Source organism: Micromys minutus, assembly GCF_963924665.1.
Source record: "Micromys minutus genome assembly, chromosome: 1".
In the NCBI taxonomy this organism is placed as follows: Eukaryota; Metazoa; Chordata; class Mammalia; order Rodentia; family Muridae; genus Micromys; species Micromys minutus.
This window is the reverse complement of record NC_137969.1, coordinates 101,439,016-101,453,623: the sequence shown is the minus strand read 5'-3', so window position 1 is coordinate 101,453,623 and position 14,608 is coordinate 101,439,016. Positions and strand designations below refer to the sequence as shown.

General features: G+C 46.7%; 1 protein-coding gene across 1 annotated transcript in view; it reads right to left on the bottom strand.

The window, feature by feature from the left end:
• ROR2 (receptor tyrosine kinase like orphan receptor 2) overlaps nucleotides 1-14,608 on the bottom strand; it is a 165,976-nt gene that overhangs the window by 21,867 nt on the left and 129,501 nt on the right. The window contains exons 2-3 of the mRNA XM_080940879.1: nucleotides 14,286-14,363; nucleotides 677-964 (exon numbers count right to left, since the gene is read on the bottom strand). Coding sequence (XP_080797005.1) covers nucleotides 677-964; nucleotides 14,286-14,363 — 366 coding nt within the window. The remainder of the gene's footprint in view (nucleotides 1-676; nucleotides 965-14,285; nucleotides 14,364-14,608) is intronic.

The window sequence follows — 14,608 nt, the reverse complement described above, 5'->3', positions numbered from 1 at the left end:
ATGGGCTTGTGTGGGTGTTTTTTTCCTGTCCCTGCTCACTCCTCATCTACACTGTATCCAGAAAAACCTTTTTGCTCATTTGAGCTGGCTCTGAGGTAAGCCCAGGTGACAGGCTTGTGCCACCTGAGACAGTCCCCTACTGACTCAAAGGAGGATACTTTACCTCTGCCTCTAATCCTGCTGTCCCACGTGACAAGCACAGAAACTCAGTCCTGCAGTCTTTGTTCCCACCTAGTGGGGCCAGCTTTGCACTTGAAGAATCAGTGTGCTCTTGAAGCAGGACCATAGAAAAGGCATGGCCAGTGAGTCCTGGCCAGTGGCGGGGAGCTGCAGAAGGTCCTAGGCTCTGTCCCCTGCTGTCTGTAGCCAGACCATTCTCCCTCCCCCAGGGCCTGGCCTCCTGCAGTGTAGTCTTGCTCAGCATTTCCCATCTCACCTTGTAGTCTGGGATGCTTTTTAGGAGCCTGGGTTTACAGGCTACTGGGTCTGCATTTTCCTCTATCAGCAGTAAATAGGCTAAGGAGCTAGCTCTCTCCTGCTCCTCGGGAGAGGCCCTGGGGTGGTTTCTGGATGTTCTGCTGACCTGTGCAAGCCCAGCTGCAAAGACTAAACACATCCCTCGCTCTACATCGTGAATGCTGTCTGCTAGCACGGGGCCTCTGCTGCCCTCACTCACCGAGCCTCACATACAGAACTCCGGTGGCAGTAATGGTCTTTAGCCCGTTGGTAGCCACACACTGGTAATAGCCAGTGTCCGTCGTGTCCAGGTCTTGAATCCGCAACCGCGAGCCGTATTCTGTCTTCCGGATGATGACCCTCCGAGGCTCTTGTACAACTGGGGCATCGTTTTTCAGCCACCGCACGTTGGGGGGCGGGTTCCCCGCCACTTTGCAGTGCAGGATTGCCGTCTGGCCCTGGACAATGGTGATATTGTTGACCGGCTCCAGGAAATTCAGAAAGTAGCCTGCAGGAGATGGGGGGGTCACAGAGAACAGACATGATGAGGTCAGGAGGAAGGGCCTGGGCTCCCACACGACCATCCTGAGCGAAGGTGTCTCCTTTTGTTTACACACAGCACATTCTAGGATATCGCAGGGGACAGAGTCTGTAATTCAGGCCAATGGCGCAGCCAAGTTTGAGAGTCACTGGTCACATGACTGTTAGCACTGGGCAGTCTTAGACATGGCTTTGGCTGCTGTGTTTTGTTTGAGTCTGTTTTTTTTCTGACAGGTCTCACTGTGTGGTCTGAACTGGCCTGGAGCTCATAGCAATATAACTCAGGTTGGCCTTTAACTCATTAGCAGTCCTCCTGCATCAGCCTCCCAGGTGAGGTTTGAGTCACCTGACAGGTGATTCTGGTTTAGAAGACCTGACTGAATGCCTGTGGTTAAGCCAGTCCTGCTGGTGTCCTGGCCACAGCCCTGGGACTCATGCCTGGATGAAGGCTCTGTGATACACACCTTTGCTCCAGAGGGCACACTAAAGCCCCTCCCTACCATCTGAAGCCCATTTGGGTTTTTGTTGTTGCTCTTTTGTTTTGTTTTAAAGACAGGGTCTCATGTAGCCCAGGCTGGGCCTGAACTGAACTCCACACCCTCCTATCTCAAACTCCAGAGTATTGGGATCACAACCTGTTAGGATTCTGTAAAGCCCATCCCTCAGTTACCTGGCATCAGCCAGGTATGCTCCACCCCAGTTACTTGGCACTATAAAAGGGACTGCTTGCCCCCTGCTTGCTCTCTTGCTCTCCCCCTTGTCCTTCTTCTCCCCATTCCCTCCCCCCTTTCTCTCCACGTGCTCATGGCCAGCCTCTACTTCTCTACTCCTCCTCCCTCCCTCCCTCTCTCCCTCTCCTTCTCTCTCTGCCTCTACTACCCTCTTAACTCCCCCCATGACCTGAATAAACTCTATTCTGTACTATACTGTTGTGTGGCTGGTCCCTCAGAGGGAAGTAATTCCCAACATGGGTCCCTTGCCTCCAGGCCTCACTGCACCTCCAAGGGCCACATCCTCCCCTCTACCTTCTTCATCCTTTTCCTTTCATTGGTGCCGAAACCTGAAACATCATCTTTTTCTTTTTTATATACACATCATGACTACATGCTATGGACTCCTAAGCATGACGATCTCTAACAAAACCCACGATACTAACTAGGTCACAGTGTCACTCCTTGGAAGGTATTCACTGGCTGCCTTCTCTTTTTGCACAAGGACCTCTGCCACGCCCACTCTTCCACCTTCCTATTGCCCACCCAGCACACGTCATGTCACGAGGAGCCAGATGCATGTTGACTGTGAGATTGACAGATGCCTTCTTCAGTTCCTCAGAAACAGAGCTCTGGCACAGAAAGGCCTGAGGTGGGTGCATGTCAGGGCTGAGTTCCGGGTGGCACTTGAAGGAGGTCAGCCCAGGTTCTAATTTTAGACCTCATCTACCCAGAAGAGAGTTACCATTTTCTTCACACAGATCTGCCTATTTTATTTTTCAGGAAGATCACTCGCCCCTCTGTAATCTTCCTTAGAGATGCACATCACTTTTATCCCTGCTGTTTCTGGTCCACACGGTTAAAGGCTCGCAGGAAACTTACAGGACAGCAGTCTTCCACAAAATGCACACATTTCCCATTATCATTCTTAACAGATGACCAGAACATCTCGGTATAAAATGACACAAGTTTGTTACGGCTCACACAGGAGCAGCACAGAGACAGAGGTCAGGGTGTTGGTGGGGCTGGCTCTGTCCAGAGGGTCTGAATGTGAATCTGTTTGCCTTTGCCCTTCACCGAGGACCACCTTACTCCTTGTCAAGGCTCCTTTGTCATTCCCGTATCTCCTACTATAGACTCTGGTCCTTCTGCCCCTCTGTTGTAAGGGCTCTGGGTTACATAGGAGCCATCTATAAGTCCAGGGTGATCTCTCTATAACCCTTCATCACGCCTACAAAGGCGGTATGCCGTGCAAGGACATACAGTCACAGGATACAGAAATTAGTGCATAGTGACCTCTGAGGGTGCCATCACTGTCCCCATCACCCTTTCCTCAAGACGTTTTTGTGTTGCCCTTTCCTCAGTAGCTTCTGAGCTGTTGTCTTGGATCTTTATGAAGCTACCAGCTTTGTTGTGAACTCACGCCCCTCGCCTGACTTTTCTACTGTTTGCTTTGTTCATTATTCTGGTGGATTAAAAAAAAAAAAAAAAAAAAACAATAAAAGCCGAAATACTGCAGCGCACAGAAATCAAAGCTAGACATATCCCTGAAAACAACATAAAAATTTGATGGCTCCCTTTTGCCGTACTTGACCTCGAACATTTAAGACGTCTGGAATACAAAAGCCTCCGGTCCCCCTAGTTCTCCCTCCAAGGAACGGCGATCCATCATTCCAGTTCATACGATTTTATACTTTCAGGAACTTCCTCTTGACAGGTCACCTTCTCTAGTTGCCTGCTTTCACTCAAACCAGTTTATGTTGGTACTGTTCTTTAATTACTGTGTAATGGACCACTATATAAATATGTCATAGCTTAGTGACTCGCTTCCCAACGGAGGAGCTGGGACCTGTTTTCACACTTGGGCTTCGACAGGTTTACTGACCATCTGAGTTCACGCCTGGCCCTGCACACGTTCAAGAGACCCCACTCAAGTGTACATGCTGGATGTGGAAGAACAAAGTCCTGGGAGCAGTTGTTAGTCCAAGTCTCTGCAGATGTACCTGCTATGAACATCTCAGTGCATTTGGTCTTGGGGGACCTTAAAGTTTTATCAATCAGATGCATGTGAGGAAGTGTCACACTGCTGTATGCCACCAGTGGTTTCAGAGGTCTCTGTGAGCACCAGCTTCTTCCAGAATGTTTCCTGGACACCGAGCAGGTTTTTTTGGAAATTGCCTATTTATCTTCAATCTGTCCTCCTCACCCCCAACTTCTACAGCTAATACCTTTTTTATTAATAACTGACGTATAAAACATGAAATTTACCTTCAAGCTCGTTAGCCACACAATAAATCACTTTAATCTTCTTACATGTGGTCAGAGCCAAGTGGCTTGCACTTCATTTTAAGACTTTTTTTTTAACCATGAGTTATTAAAGGTGTGCTTCTTTTTTAAATTATTTTATTGGATATTGTCTGTATTTACATTTCAAATGTTATCCCCTCTTGCATTCCCTCCCCCTCCCCCAAAGGTGTGCCTCTTTACGGTTGTTGATTTATTTGAGTATATATGTGCATACAGACATATGCCACTACATGTATGTGAAGGAACATCAGAAGCAAATGAAGGAGTCAGGCCTTTCTTCTTCAACTCATGAGGGTCCCAGAGATCAAATGAATGACTTCTGGCTTAGCACAGGCATCATTACCGGATGAGCCTGCTTACCAGCCCTAAAGGTATATGTTTGTTGTACTGGTTTTTGTTGCTTTGTTTGTTGTATTTGTTTTCTAAAAGAAAAACAAGCTTTAGGGACAAGAATGATGGCTTAGGGGATAAAGGAGCTTGCCACCAATCCTGATGACCCGAGTTTGATTTCTAGGACTTATGGGGTGCACACACACACACACACACACACACACACACACACACGAGCATGCACACACCCAATCAATCAATCAATCAATAAATGTAATTTAAAATATTTTAAAACCTTCCTTAAGAATTGCTCAAAGCGCTGGCAGCTCTTCTAGACGTTCCAGGTTCAATTCCCAGTACCAACATGGAGGCTAAACCATCTGGAACTCCAGTTTCAAGGGATCCAATGCTCTCTTCTCACTTTACATAGTGGACTATTACACAGTAATTAAAGAACAGCACCAATGTAAACCTGTTTGATGGTCATTAGACACACAAAAGATTCACAGACATACATACAGGAGAAACACCCCCACACATTAAAATTGGAAGGAGAGGGGGGAGTGCTGGCAAAAAAAAAAAAAAAAAAAAAAAAAAAAAACAAACACCAAAAGACAACAAATATCATCTCTTTAAAACAGTATCTTTTACATGATGGTGATTCTTTGAGGCCAAGGAAATTCATTCTGCAGCCTAACCTGGATTTGGTTCTTGTAGACAGTCCTCATGTGTTAGGTGGTTGTTTTAATAAGGATGTTACTGCTGTGTACAGACACCATGACCAAAGCAAGTCTTATAAATGACAACATTTAATTGGGGCTGGCTTACAGGTTCAGAGGTTCAGTTCATTATCATCCAGTCAGGCATAGTGCTGGAGGAGCTGAGAGTTATACATCTTCATCCAAAGGAAGCCAGAAACAGACTGAGCATCCTCAGGCAGCTAGGAGGAGGGTCTACAAGCCCATCCCCAGAATGACACGTTTCCTTTAACAAGGCCACACCTTCTAATTTTGCCAAGCATATACAAACCATCACAGTGGTGATGCTTTCTCTATCATCACAGAAATTTGTATGTGCCCTTTAAATCAAGCTTGACTGATTAATGTTAATTTTACTATGTGTATCAGTTGTTTCCATGAGGTATTTGTTCACCAATTTTCTGCCAAACAGCTATCAGCAATTCTCTTGACATCCACTTAACTACTAGAAACTTAGTGGCTGGGGTCATCAAGTTTACCATATCATTCGTCCTTACTGTAGAATGCACTTGTCCAGAAGAGTTTCTGATTCAAAGTCACCTCAAGATACTGGTTAAAACAGCTCTACTTTCATCTGCCTAATAGTTTTCCATTTTATGATATTTTACTCTTTATGAACCTCATAAACTGTGTACAATCTTATACATGAGCTTATGAATGCTTTAATATATAAATTTTAAAGGATTTTTAATGTTTTATTTTGCCTATTATTCCTTTTGCTTTATTTTTAAAATGAATCTTTAATGGCTTTCTACTTCTGCTCTTAACTGGTTTGACAGTTATAGTTTTGTAATTAAGCTACTTTAAATCAGCATGATGTTTCATCTAAAAAAGTTTCCAAACACAAGAACTTTTAAATGCTGGAATATAAGCCCCCACTCCCTCCTAGACCTTGCTCACAAGAGGAGTCCCTGTCTCTCAGTTCTTGCACTCTGGTTTCAGTCAGCTGTGATCACTAGAGTTGCTTTTTATTGTCAGGGTTCTCTTTCCTCAGCCCCACTCCCTGTCTCCTTTCTTCCTCTAACGTTCAGCTCAACTCATCTAGAATCATATTTGTGCTTTGGGTGATAGACTAAGGTTGTACACTTATTCTTACTGTAAATGTATCTGTTACTCTGACCTTGCCAAGTAGTTCAGCTGGGTATAGAATGCTAGTTCAGCAGTGATGTTGTCTTTTGCCTCTAAAGAACTGCTGGCAATTCTGTCAGTTCCTACTGTTTGCCGGTAATCTGAACTTACTAATTATTAATGCTCTTCTCCTGTCTTTGCCATCCTAAGAATTGGCTCTTATAACCACACAATTACTTTTAGGTTAGACTTTTTGGATTTTAGCTCCTTTCCTTAATTCTAAAAACTCATTTATTCATCAATGTAGTAAGAGTCTCTGTCAGTGTCTTATGAAATCCTGCCTTCATTTCTTCCCCCCACTCCCATTTCTCATTTGGGATATTCAGTGTATGTACCTTCTATGGCTCTCTGAGGTTGTTTCTACGCTGTCTAAACTGCTCTTTAACCTGTCTATCCAGTTTCTCAACTCATAGGCGTTATTTCTAGAAAGTCTGCTTGGTTCCCTTTTGAATCTGCCACTGTTCTTCTGGGTGGTTTTCACTCTTCCCTATAAAGAACAAGTCTCCTAGCTTCACTGTACACTGGCCAGCCACTCACCCTGTGCAGAGCTCTGAGTGTGCTTTGTAATTTTTCATTGTAAGGTGGATTTCTTTGGAATAGCTTGAGAATAGGATAGGAATAGCTTTTCCTCCAATAAAATGGTGCTGTGTGTTATTTAATTCTCTGGCTTTGTATTTCCCACAAAATCCTGGCCATAGGTCTCTGATTCCCAGTGGGTACTAGCACCTTTTCGGATGTTCCCCAGCCTTAGCCAGGTCATTCTCAGCTCCTTGGCTGTCCCAGAACAGCAGCTCTAGCTTTGAGTGAGAGTCTTACCCACAATGCCTCAGTGGTGTTGACCTCGAGGGTTCATTTTCTGGTTTAATATTAGGTCTCAAGACTCTTGGAGAAACTGAAGCAGTGTGGCACGCTCCATAGTTAGAAGGTTTACCAAGCTGACATGGAAATTCCTTTATTTCATTAAAAGCTCACTTGATTTTTATCCTGGCCCATCACTTCTCAGAAGTAAACCTGCTCTGTCCAGTTCCTAGTGAACAGAAATACCGAGGCACTCTCCACCATGGAGTCTGCCTTCTGGAGCTGTTCCACTCCAAATGTTTTGCCTTTCACATTTCAAGCTGCTCTTTGGCCAGGACATGCATATCCTATTGGTGGCTGTTTCTGAAACCCACTGACATGTCAAGTCTGCAGCAAGGCCACGGGGCCACCCCATTATCCAACATGTGCCCAGAATTCAAATCCCATTCATGGAACTATTGAACATGAGGATCCTGGAAGGTCAGTCGGATTAATCTCCAAGGCTGCAAATATAAAGAGTTGTTTAGAACAGCCTCTACCCTGGCAGACCTGGGCTGTTACTTTTAATCCCTTCCTTTCTCTTTCTGGCTCCTGGGCACTGCTCCATTTTGCTTGTATGCCTGCCAAAGCATTTCCATCATTTCCTAATATTTTACCAAGCACGTGCATGTCACTGACCAGAGAGAGCCGCCAAGTTAGCTTGGCGCCCCGTTCTCCCCATCGTCAGTTCTCCTGAGGCCAAACCTGAAAGCTAGAGAGCAAGTTCCCCGGAGACTGCATGAAATCCCTCCCTTTGGGGGTTGAATTTGCAGACAGCCAGTTAACCTCTCAGCTGCACGAATAGTTTTCAAAGCTTGCCATTAGCTCGCAGAAATTCCTTTGAGCAGTCCCAAACCTCTCTAGACAACTAATTAGGTTATAAGGAGCCAGGCGGCATTGATGGAGAATATCAATGAAGACATGGCTGGTACATGGATAGGAACAGAAGTTCCTTCAATTCACCCCTTCTGCAGCGAGACAACAACCCTAACTGCTCATGCAATAGCCTTCATCTCTGCAGCAGCCTGGACAGCTCTATCCTGGAGCTGAATCCAAGCATTAAAAGACCCCAGAGGCTAATGGAGAATCCTATGCCCGGGAAACAGCTCCCATCTGCCCATTTGCACACAGATCAATGATTAATGATTTTTATAACCCAACCAAGTGCCCAGACGGTCACCCATGCTGTCAAACGACTTACGAACATAGTCCCCTGCCCCTCTCCAACTGGCTTCCTGATCAGGGCAACGTGGTGTAGGGAAGAAAATAAAGAACGCCTTCTGTGCCTGGGGTCACGAGGTCATGGGGTTTCCATTGGTGGGAAACAAAACAGACAATTTCCTGGAGGGGCAAGTGAAAAGGAGACCCTGAGGGTCGCAGGAGGGATGTAAAGCTGCCAACTTCAGAGGAAAATATTTACAGGTCAATAAACCCACCAGAGGCCAGAGCAGGGGCCTAGGTTTAGGCTTCCCTGTGCAGTGTGCATAGACCCACTGCAGAAAATCGGGGAAAGGGAGGGGATCAGAGACCCTGGGGAAAATCAGAACACAAACGATGAGTGTGGGGACTTGAGAGAGCTTAGTCAGTGCAGTGCTTGCTATAAAAGCAAGAGGCCAAGTGCCACCCAAACCCCCAGTACCAGGTGGGGTGGCTTGTGCTTGTAATCAGAACACTGGCTGGTTCCTGGGGCTTGCTGCCTAGCCAGCCCAGCCAAACCAGTAATATCCAGGAGAGAGTGAGAGACTGTCTCAAAAAGCCAAGGTAAATGATATCTAAGGTGCTTTCCTCTGGGCTCTACACCCACACACATATATGTGCATGTATAATCCCCACAAGTGCACCTGCAAACATCTGCATGTGAAACCATGTAGATGGGTGCTCTCTCTTTCTAACCACCCCCCCACAAATACATACAAGAGGAACCTAAGAGACAGAGGCAAAGATAAAACTGTTTGCACCTTTAGGAGTGGCGTGTCATTCAATGGCATTTTGCTAGTAATATTTACTTATTTATCCATTCATTCTTTCATTCATTGTGTGTATTTTACACAGCAGAATGAGTTCCTAGTGCAGGCTGATGTTCCCGTGAATTATGTATGTAGCTAAGAATGACCCTGAATTTCTAACTCCTCCTCCTGTCTCTACCTCCTAAATGCTAGGATTATAGGTATGGAACTCCTGTCCAATTTATGCAACCCTGGAGCTCAAAATCAGGACTCAGTGTATGCTGGGAAAACACTCTTCATCCTAACTGTAGCCTGAGACTATTCCCCAAATCTTACACTGACCCCTGACCCCAGGTAACAGTGGGTGTAGTCTTCTCTGACTTAGGATCCTTGTGTACACTTTCAACATAGGACAAGCAGAGTAGGCTCTGAAGCAATGACCAGGGTCCTACTAAGCAGTCATGAAAATGGACCAAAACATACAGGAAAAGTGTCAGAAACAGGAACAATGCTATCCTAAGACGAGAAGGGTTAAGGGATGCCAAAGGCTACCTAGAACTCCCAAAGCTCAGGGAGACAAGAGGTAGAGCCACCTGTGAGCCTCAGAAGGGGCCACTCCTGCTGACATCTGAATTTTGAATCTCCAGAACTTAAGAGAATGCACCTCTGCTGTGATGGACTATGTCCCAATGTGTGCAGCTCCGTTACAGAACTCTGAGCTGCATCAGCTTTCCCCTTATTTGGCCCCTCAGTGTAGGGCCTGAAGATCTGAAGATAAGGAGGAAAGAATGTGGAGGGAAGACAGACTGCTCTTAACTGTTGGCCTGAGCCCTTAGGCCTGATCTTCTGGGGAGTGTCAGGATAGCCCTCGACAGTGTCAGAAATGAACAATTAGGGTACACATTCTGTAAACTAGTTCTTGGAGGTGGAAGTGGGGAGATGCTTAGTTGGTAACATACCTGCTAGAAAGGCATAAGGACCAAATTTCTATTCCCAGAACCCACATACAAAGCACACAGCTATAATCCCTGCTCTCTAGAAGTAACAGGAGACCACCTCTGGGGCTATCTGGTCAACCTACCGAGCTGGCTGCCTCCAGAACCCATGGTACACGGCTTGTCAAAAATCAAGGTGGAAAGCCACAGAGGAGCTGAGGCTGACCTCTAGCCTCCAGGAGAATCCTCACACAAAAGTGTGCACATTTGTGAATGTTACGCACACACAAAAGAACCTGAAGCTTGAAAAGTCTCAGAAGCCAGTCAGGGATGGTTCTGTGGGTGTGGTTCCCTAGTCCTACCAGCAAACTGAATCTGAAGTCTGTGTTCTCAGTGGTCACACACAGAGAGGGTGCCTCTGTGTGAGGGTGCCTCTGCATGGAGTCAGAATCCTTCTTTTTTATCTGGTTAGAATTGGGGACCTTTGCTTTGTGTAAAATTTAACTAACGAAGTCATATACACAGACATGTACAAATTCTACCACGTCCAAAAGGAGCCAGAAACAGACTCAATACATTTGCATATGGGTCCCCATGACCTACAAGAACCAAGAAAGTCACAACAGATAGCAATGAACATCTTGTCCTTGTCAACCCAGTCTCTTCGGGTTCTCCTGCTGAAAAAAACTTTGGTTCTGTTGCAGCTGTGGGACAGCCCAGCAAGCAAGGGGTAGATGAAGCATGGACTTAGTTAGAATTCACCTGTCATCCTTAAAACCACAGGGTGAAGAAACTGAGTCAGAAACTTGCCTAGCCTCAGCATTGATGTGAACAGGTCTGCTGTTAGGAAATACAGAGACCTGTGCCAGTTTTATATGAGCCAGAAACAGGAGGTCAAGACCCCTCCACTATGGCCCTGTGCTCCCACAGACAGTCTAAGGACCAGGTGAACACAACATTAACTGTTTGCCTCAGACTGACAGCACAGCCTTGTTGTAGAGCACAGGTGGTCCCCAAGCTGTCAACCACTGACCACAGCTGTGCATGCAGGGGCCAAGTCTCACAGAACTGGGGATAAACAGTTCTGACTAAACATCCACTCCCAATGTACCTGCGGCTGTCGCTGGAGGCCTCGGGTTGGCTCAGTCCTGACATGGACAGCACCTGCCATGTGAAACCTTACAGCAAGCCTCTCATTTGTAAGTCTCAGTGTCCTTAGGGGTCACTTTGTCATCTGCACAGGCTCTGTACTGTACCCCCACTGTGTCCTTCTTGTCTCTCTAAGCCCCTCACCCTACATGTATACAGCTGTAACTCCATGGGAGTGGGTTGGAGGGCCATGGGGGTGTGTAGGGACAATCAAGGTTGATCACCTGAGTTCTATCAGGAGGACACTGTAATGGAAGGAGAGTGCACACGCACGTGCACGCACACGAAAATAAATGTAATTCTAAAGAAAGATTGGTTTCAGTATGGTAGAGGCACTTGGCCCTCAGGCCCCACTCTTGACTCAGGAGCTGTTGGCAGCTGACTGTTTTGGGAGAGAATCTCTGTTCTGAAGCTGTGGCTGCTGACTGGATTTGCATGCTCTAGTAGATGATTTCAGACATGTGTACATTTATTTGGGCGGCAGTAAGATTCGAGAGGAGGCAACATGGAAGCAGCCATAGATGTTCCTCTTGGCACATCTCTATATGGATAAAGTTTGTTTGGAATGTTTTATAAGGGATGGAATTGTACAGGATCATTTGACTTACCTAGGTGGGCAAATTATATCATACCAATTGGACCAGAGTATTTTGGTGTGTTCTTTGATGTGGCGATTTAATTAAGTTCAGAGAGGGTGTAGTGGTGGGACACACAAAGCCCGCCACGGAGTTGAGATGTGTGCGTCCAAGGGCTTGGCAACAACACGCCAAGGGAAAGTGAGTGAAAACAATACACTGGGGTGGCCTTGGATCGCCTGGGTCAGAGCAGCTGGGGCGGATGGACTGGATCGTGCCTGGGACAAAAAAAGCTGGGGTCTGTGAGTACTTAGGGGTGGCATGGAGCCATTAAGATAGAGATACCCCGCAGAGTCATGTGGGTCTAGCCTGCACTTGCACGGGATAAAAGGTTATCACTTTTTATTTTTACAGCAACAACAATAACAAAAACCCGCCAGTGATTTGTGACCACAGCACTCACTGAAGCTAAGAGCAAAATGCAGTTAAAATGCCACCAGGAAGTACTTGGTTAAAAAGGACACAGAATATTAGACATAGTTTGGTGCCCGCCGTGTCTGGTCTTCTTGTTCCTCTGAGCAGGTCTTGCAGCGATCCTTGGCAATGGCTCTGAATCTCGATCTGCGTGGTTTCTGTTCAGTTTTGCTGCCACCCCGAGTGGAAAGGGCCTGGCATCAAGGGGTGGTCCTAGCTCATGGTCCCAGGCTCATGACAGTGCCCTCACTCTCTCTGACGGAACAGCTTCACTGCTGAAGTGTGATGGTGAATGGTTATTCTGACATTGAATCCGTTTCTCTGCATGGGCCCACATGCTTGCCGAGGGCACATGGTACCACCTGACCTGCCCATTGCCCAGGCATCTGTCTGGAGCTGCAGGACATGCTGTGTTAATAAACACTCCGTCTGGCAGGTTTGAGCTTCTGCCTGGCTACTGGATGTGAACCAGATGGGAAAAAAAAAAAAAAAAAAAACACTGCACTTCTTACTACTGAAACTCGTGGTTCTTCTGCTTCTCTGCCATGAGCCCTCTCACGGGCTGCATAAAACTTTTTCTTGCTTGCCCAGTTAGGAAATAGTCCTAGAGCATAAAGAATTTCAAGTGGAAATGCAGAGTGTCCAGGTCTTTGGGTTTCTGCCAGTCTTTCAACAGGGAAGCATGTTCCCCTCCCTACATTTGCACCCACACTTGGTGACTCCTATTCTCTGGGACCCAGCCCAGTGTTCTGTGCTTTGTGGTATCGTTTCCACACTCCCACAAGGAACGGCTCCAGCTTGGGTCATGGAGCCCCTTAGCCTCGTGAAAATGAAAGACACCAAGTGACTCGAAGGACTGCTAGGCACGAACAGGTGCAATGTGTCAGGCGGTGTGGTGGCTGCTGAGGCTACAGGAACCAAGATTCGATCCTGTCCCGAGGAGCAATCATTTGTGGACCAGAGACTAGACAAGGATGAGGATGTTTCTGTTTCTCAGTGGTAGAGCACACACTCTAGAGTATGCACGGGGCTCTAGCTCAGTCCCGAGCACATGTGTATGTTAGTGTATGCACGTGCATGCTCGTACACACACAGAGAAACAGAGACAAAGAGACAGACACACAGACAGACAAGCACACAGACATATGTATACATACATATAAGCACATATATATAAATACATGCATATATATGTATTACACACATGTGTGCACACACACATGTGCACACACACACACTTATTCTATCAGCTTTGGAGAACCCTGACTAATATAAATACCCCTCCCTAAGGCTCAGGGACCATGCAGGAGAGGTGAAGTCAGAGTCAATAAGGATAAAGTGAAACAGTGCCTCTGGACATCGCAGGACTGCTACAGTCATCAACAGCACAGTTGCCTGCACAAAACCAAGCTGGTCAGCATTTTAGTGTGGAGTGGGAAAGGGTGCATGAGTCTCTGTTTCTGAGGAGCTATGAGACAGTGGACGGCTTCAGGGAGAGGGAGAGACAGCTTTCTTTAAGGATGAGGCTCTCATTTGGTCAACTGTGTTCCATTGGATGTCCCATCTCCAGATGTATGCAGCACTAATCGGAGGAGGTGGCTTATTTCAGAAAAGAAAGGTATTGCTTCTTCAAGGAAATAGACCACTTGATCTCCCTTGTTCTGGCAACAAGGCACACCTATTACACCTCTGAGGTATGCCGGGGGAGCAGAGTGCCCACAGAAACCTTCCAGGACACATAGGAGCCACGATAAAGGAACACAGAGCGTTCCTTCAGCTGGCAGCACATAGGAGCACCATCCTCTGAGATACCGCCACACGGCTGTTTCGCTGAGAGGAATAAATATGAGGGAAGAGGTGGCCAAGTTGCTAAGACTCTGCTCAGAACCCCTGAGCAGCCCAAGGCCCTTTCTGCTCCAGCCAGCCACACTTGCGACAACATTTCTGCTAGATTCCGGTTAGCCTCATCAACTCCCAAAGCCTTTCCTGGGGTAGAAAAAAGACCTCATGTATGAATCTCACCTGCCCAGCAATGGAGACCCCCATCATCTCCTCGGTCAGGCAGGTCCGGTCTCCAGGGACAAAGGGCAAACAAAGCAGCCACCCTGTGACTTTAACAGCAGCCGTCCTTCTGTCTTACCTTTCAGAGTGGGTAATGGGATGTCTGGTCCATCAAGTTGTCCCAAGGTGTCAATGGCCTCCGGTTCCTCCACGTCACCTGGGAAGAAGAACACACACACACACACACACACACGTGAGACATGGCTTCCCACACTGGGAGAGCAAGCTTGCCCAGCGTCGGCAAACTCATTGGAAGAAGAGGCTATGGCAATAGTATGTTGTCTTTCATAGAATCAGATTTCATGATGTGATTAAAAAGTGGTCTTTAATTTATCCGGAGAACAGCACAGACCCATAGAACTTGGGAAGGAAGCCTTCTGTGTCACCAGGCAGAAGGGGACC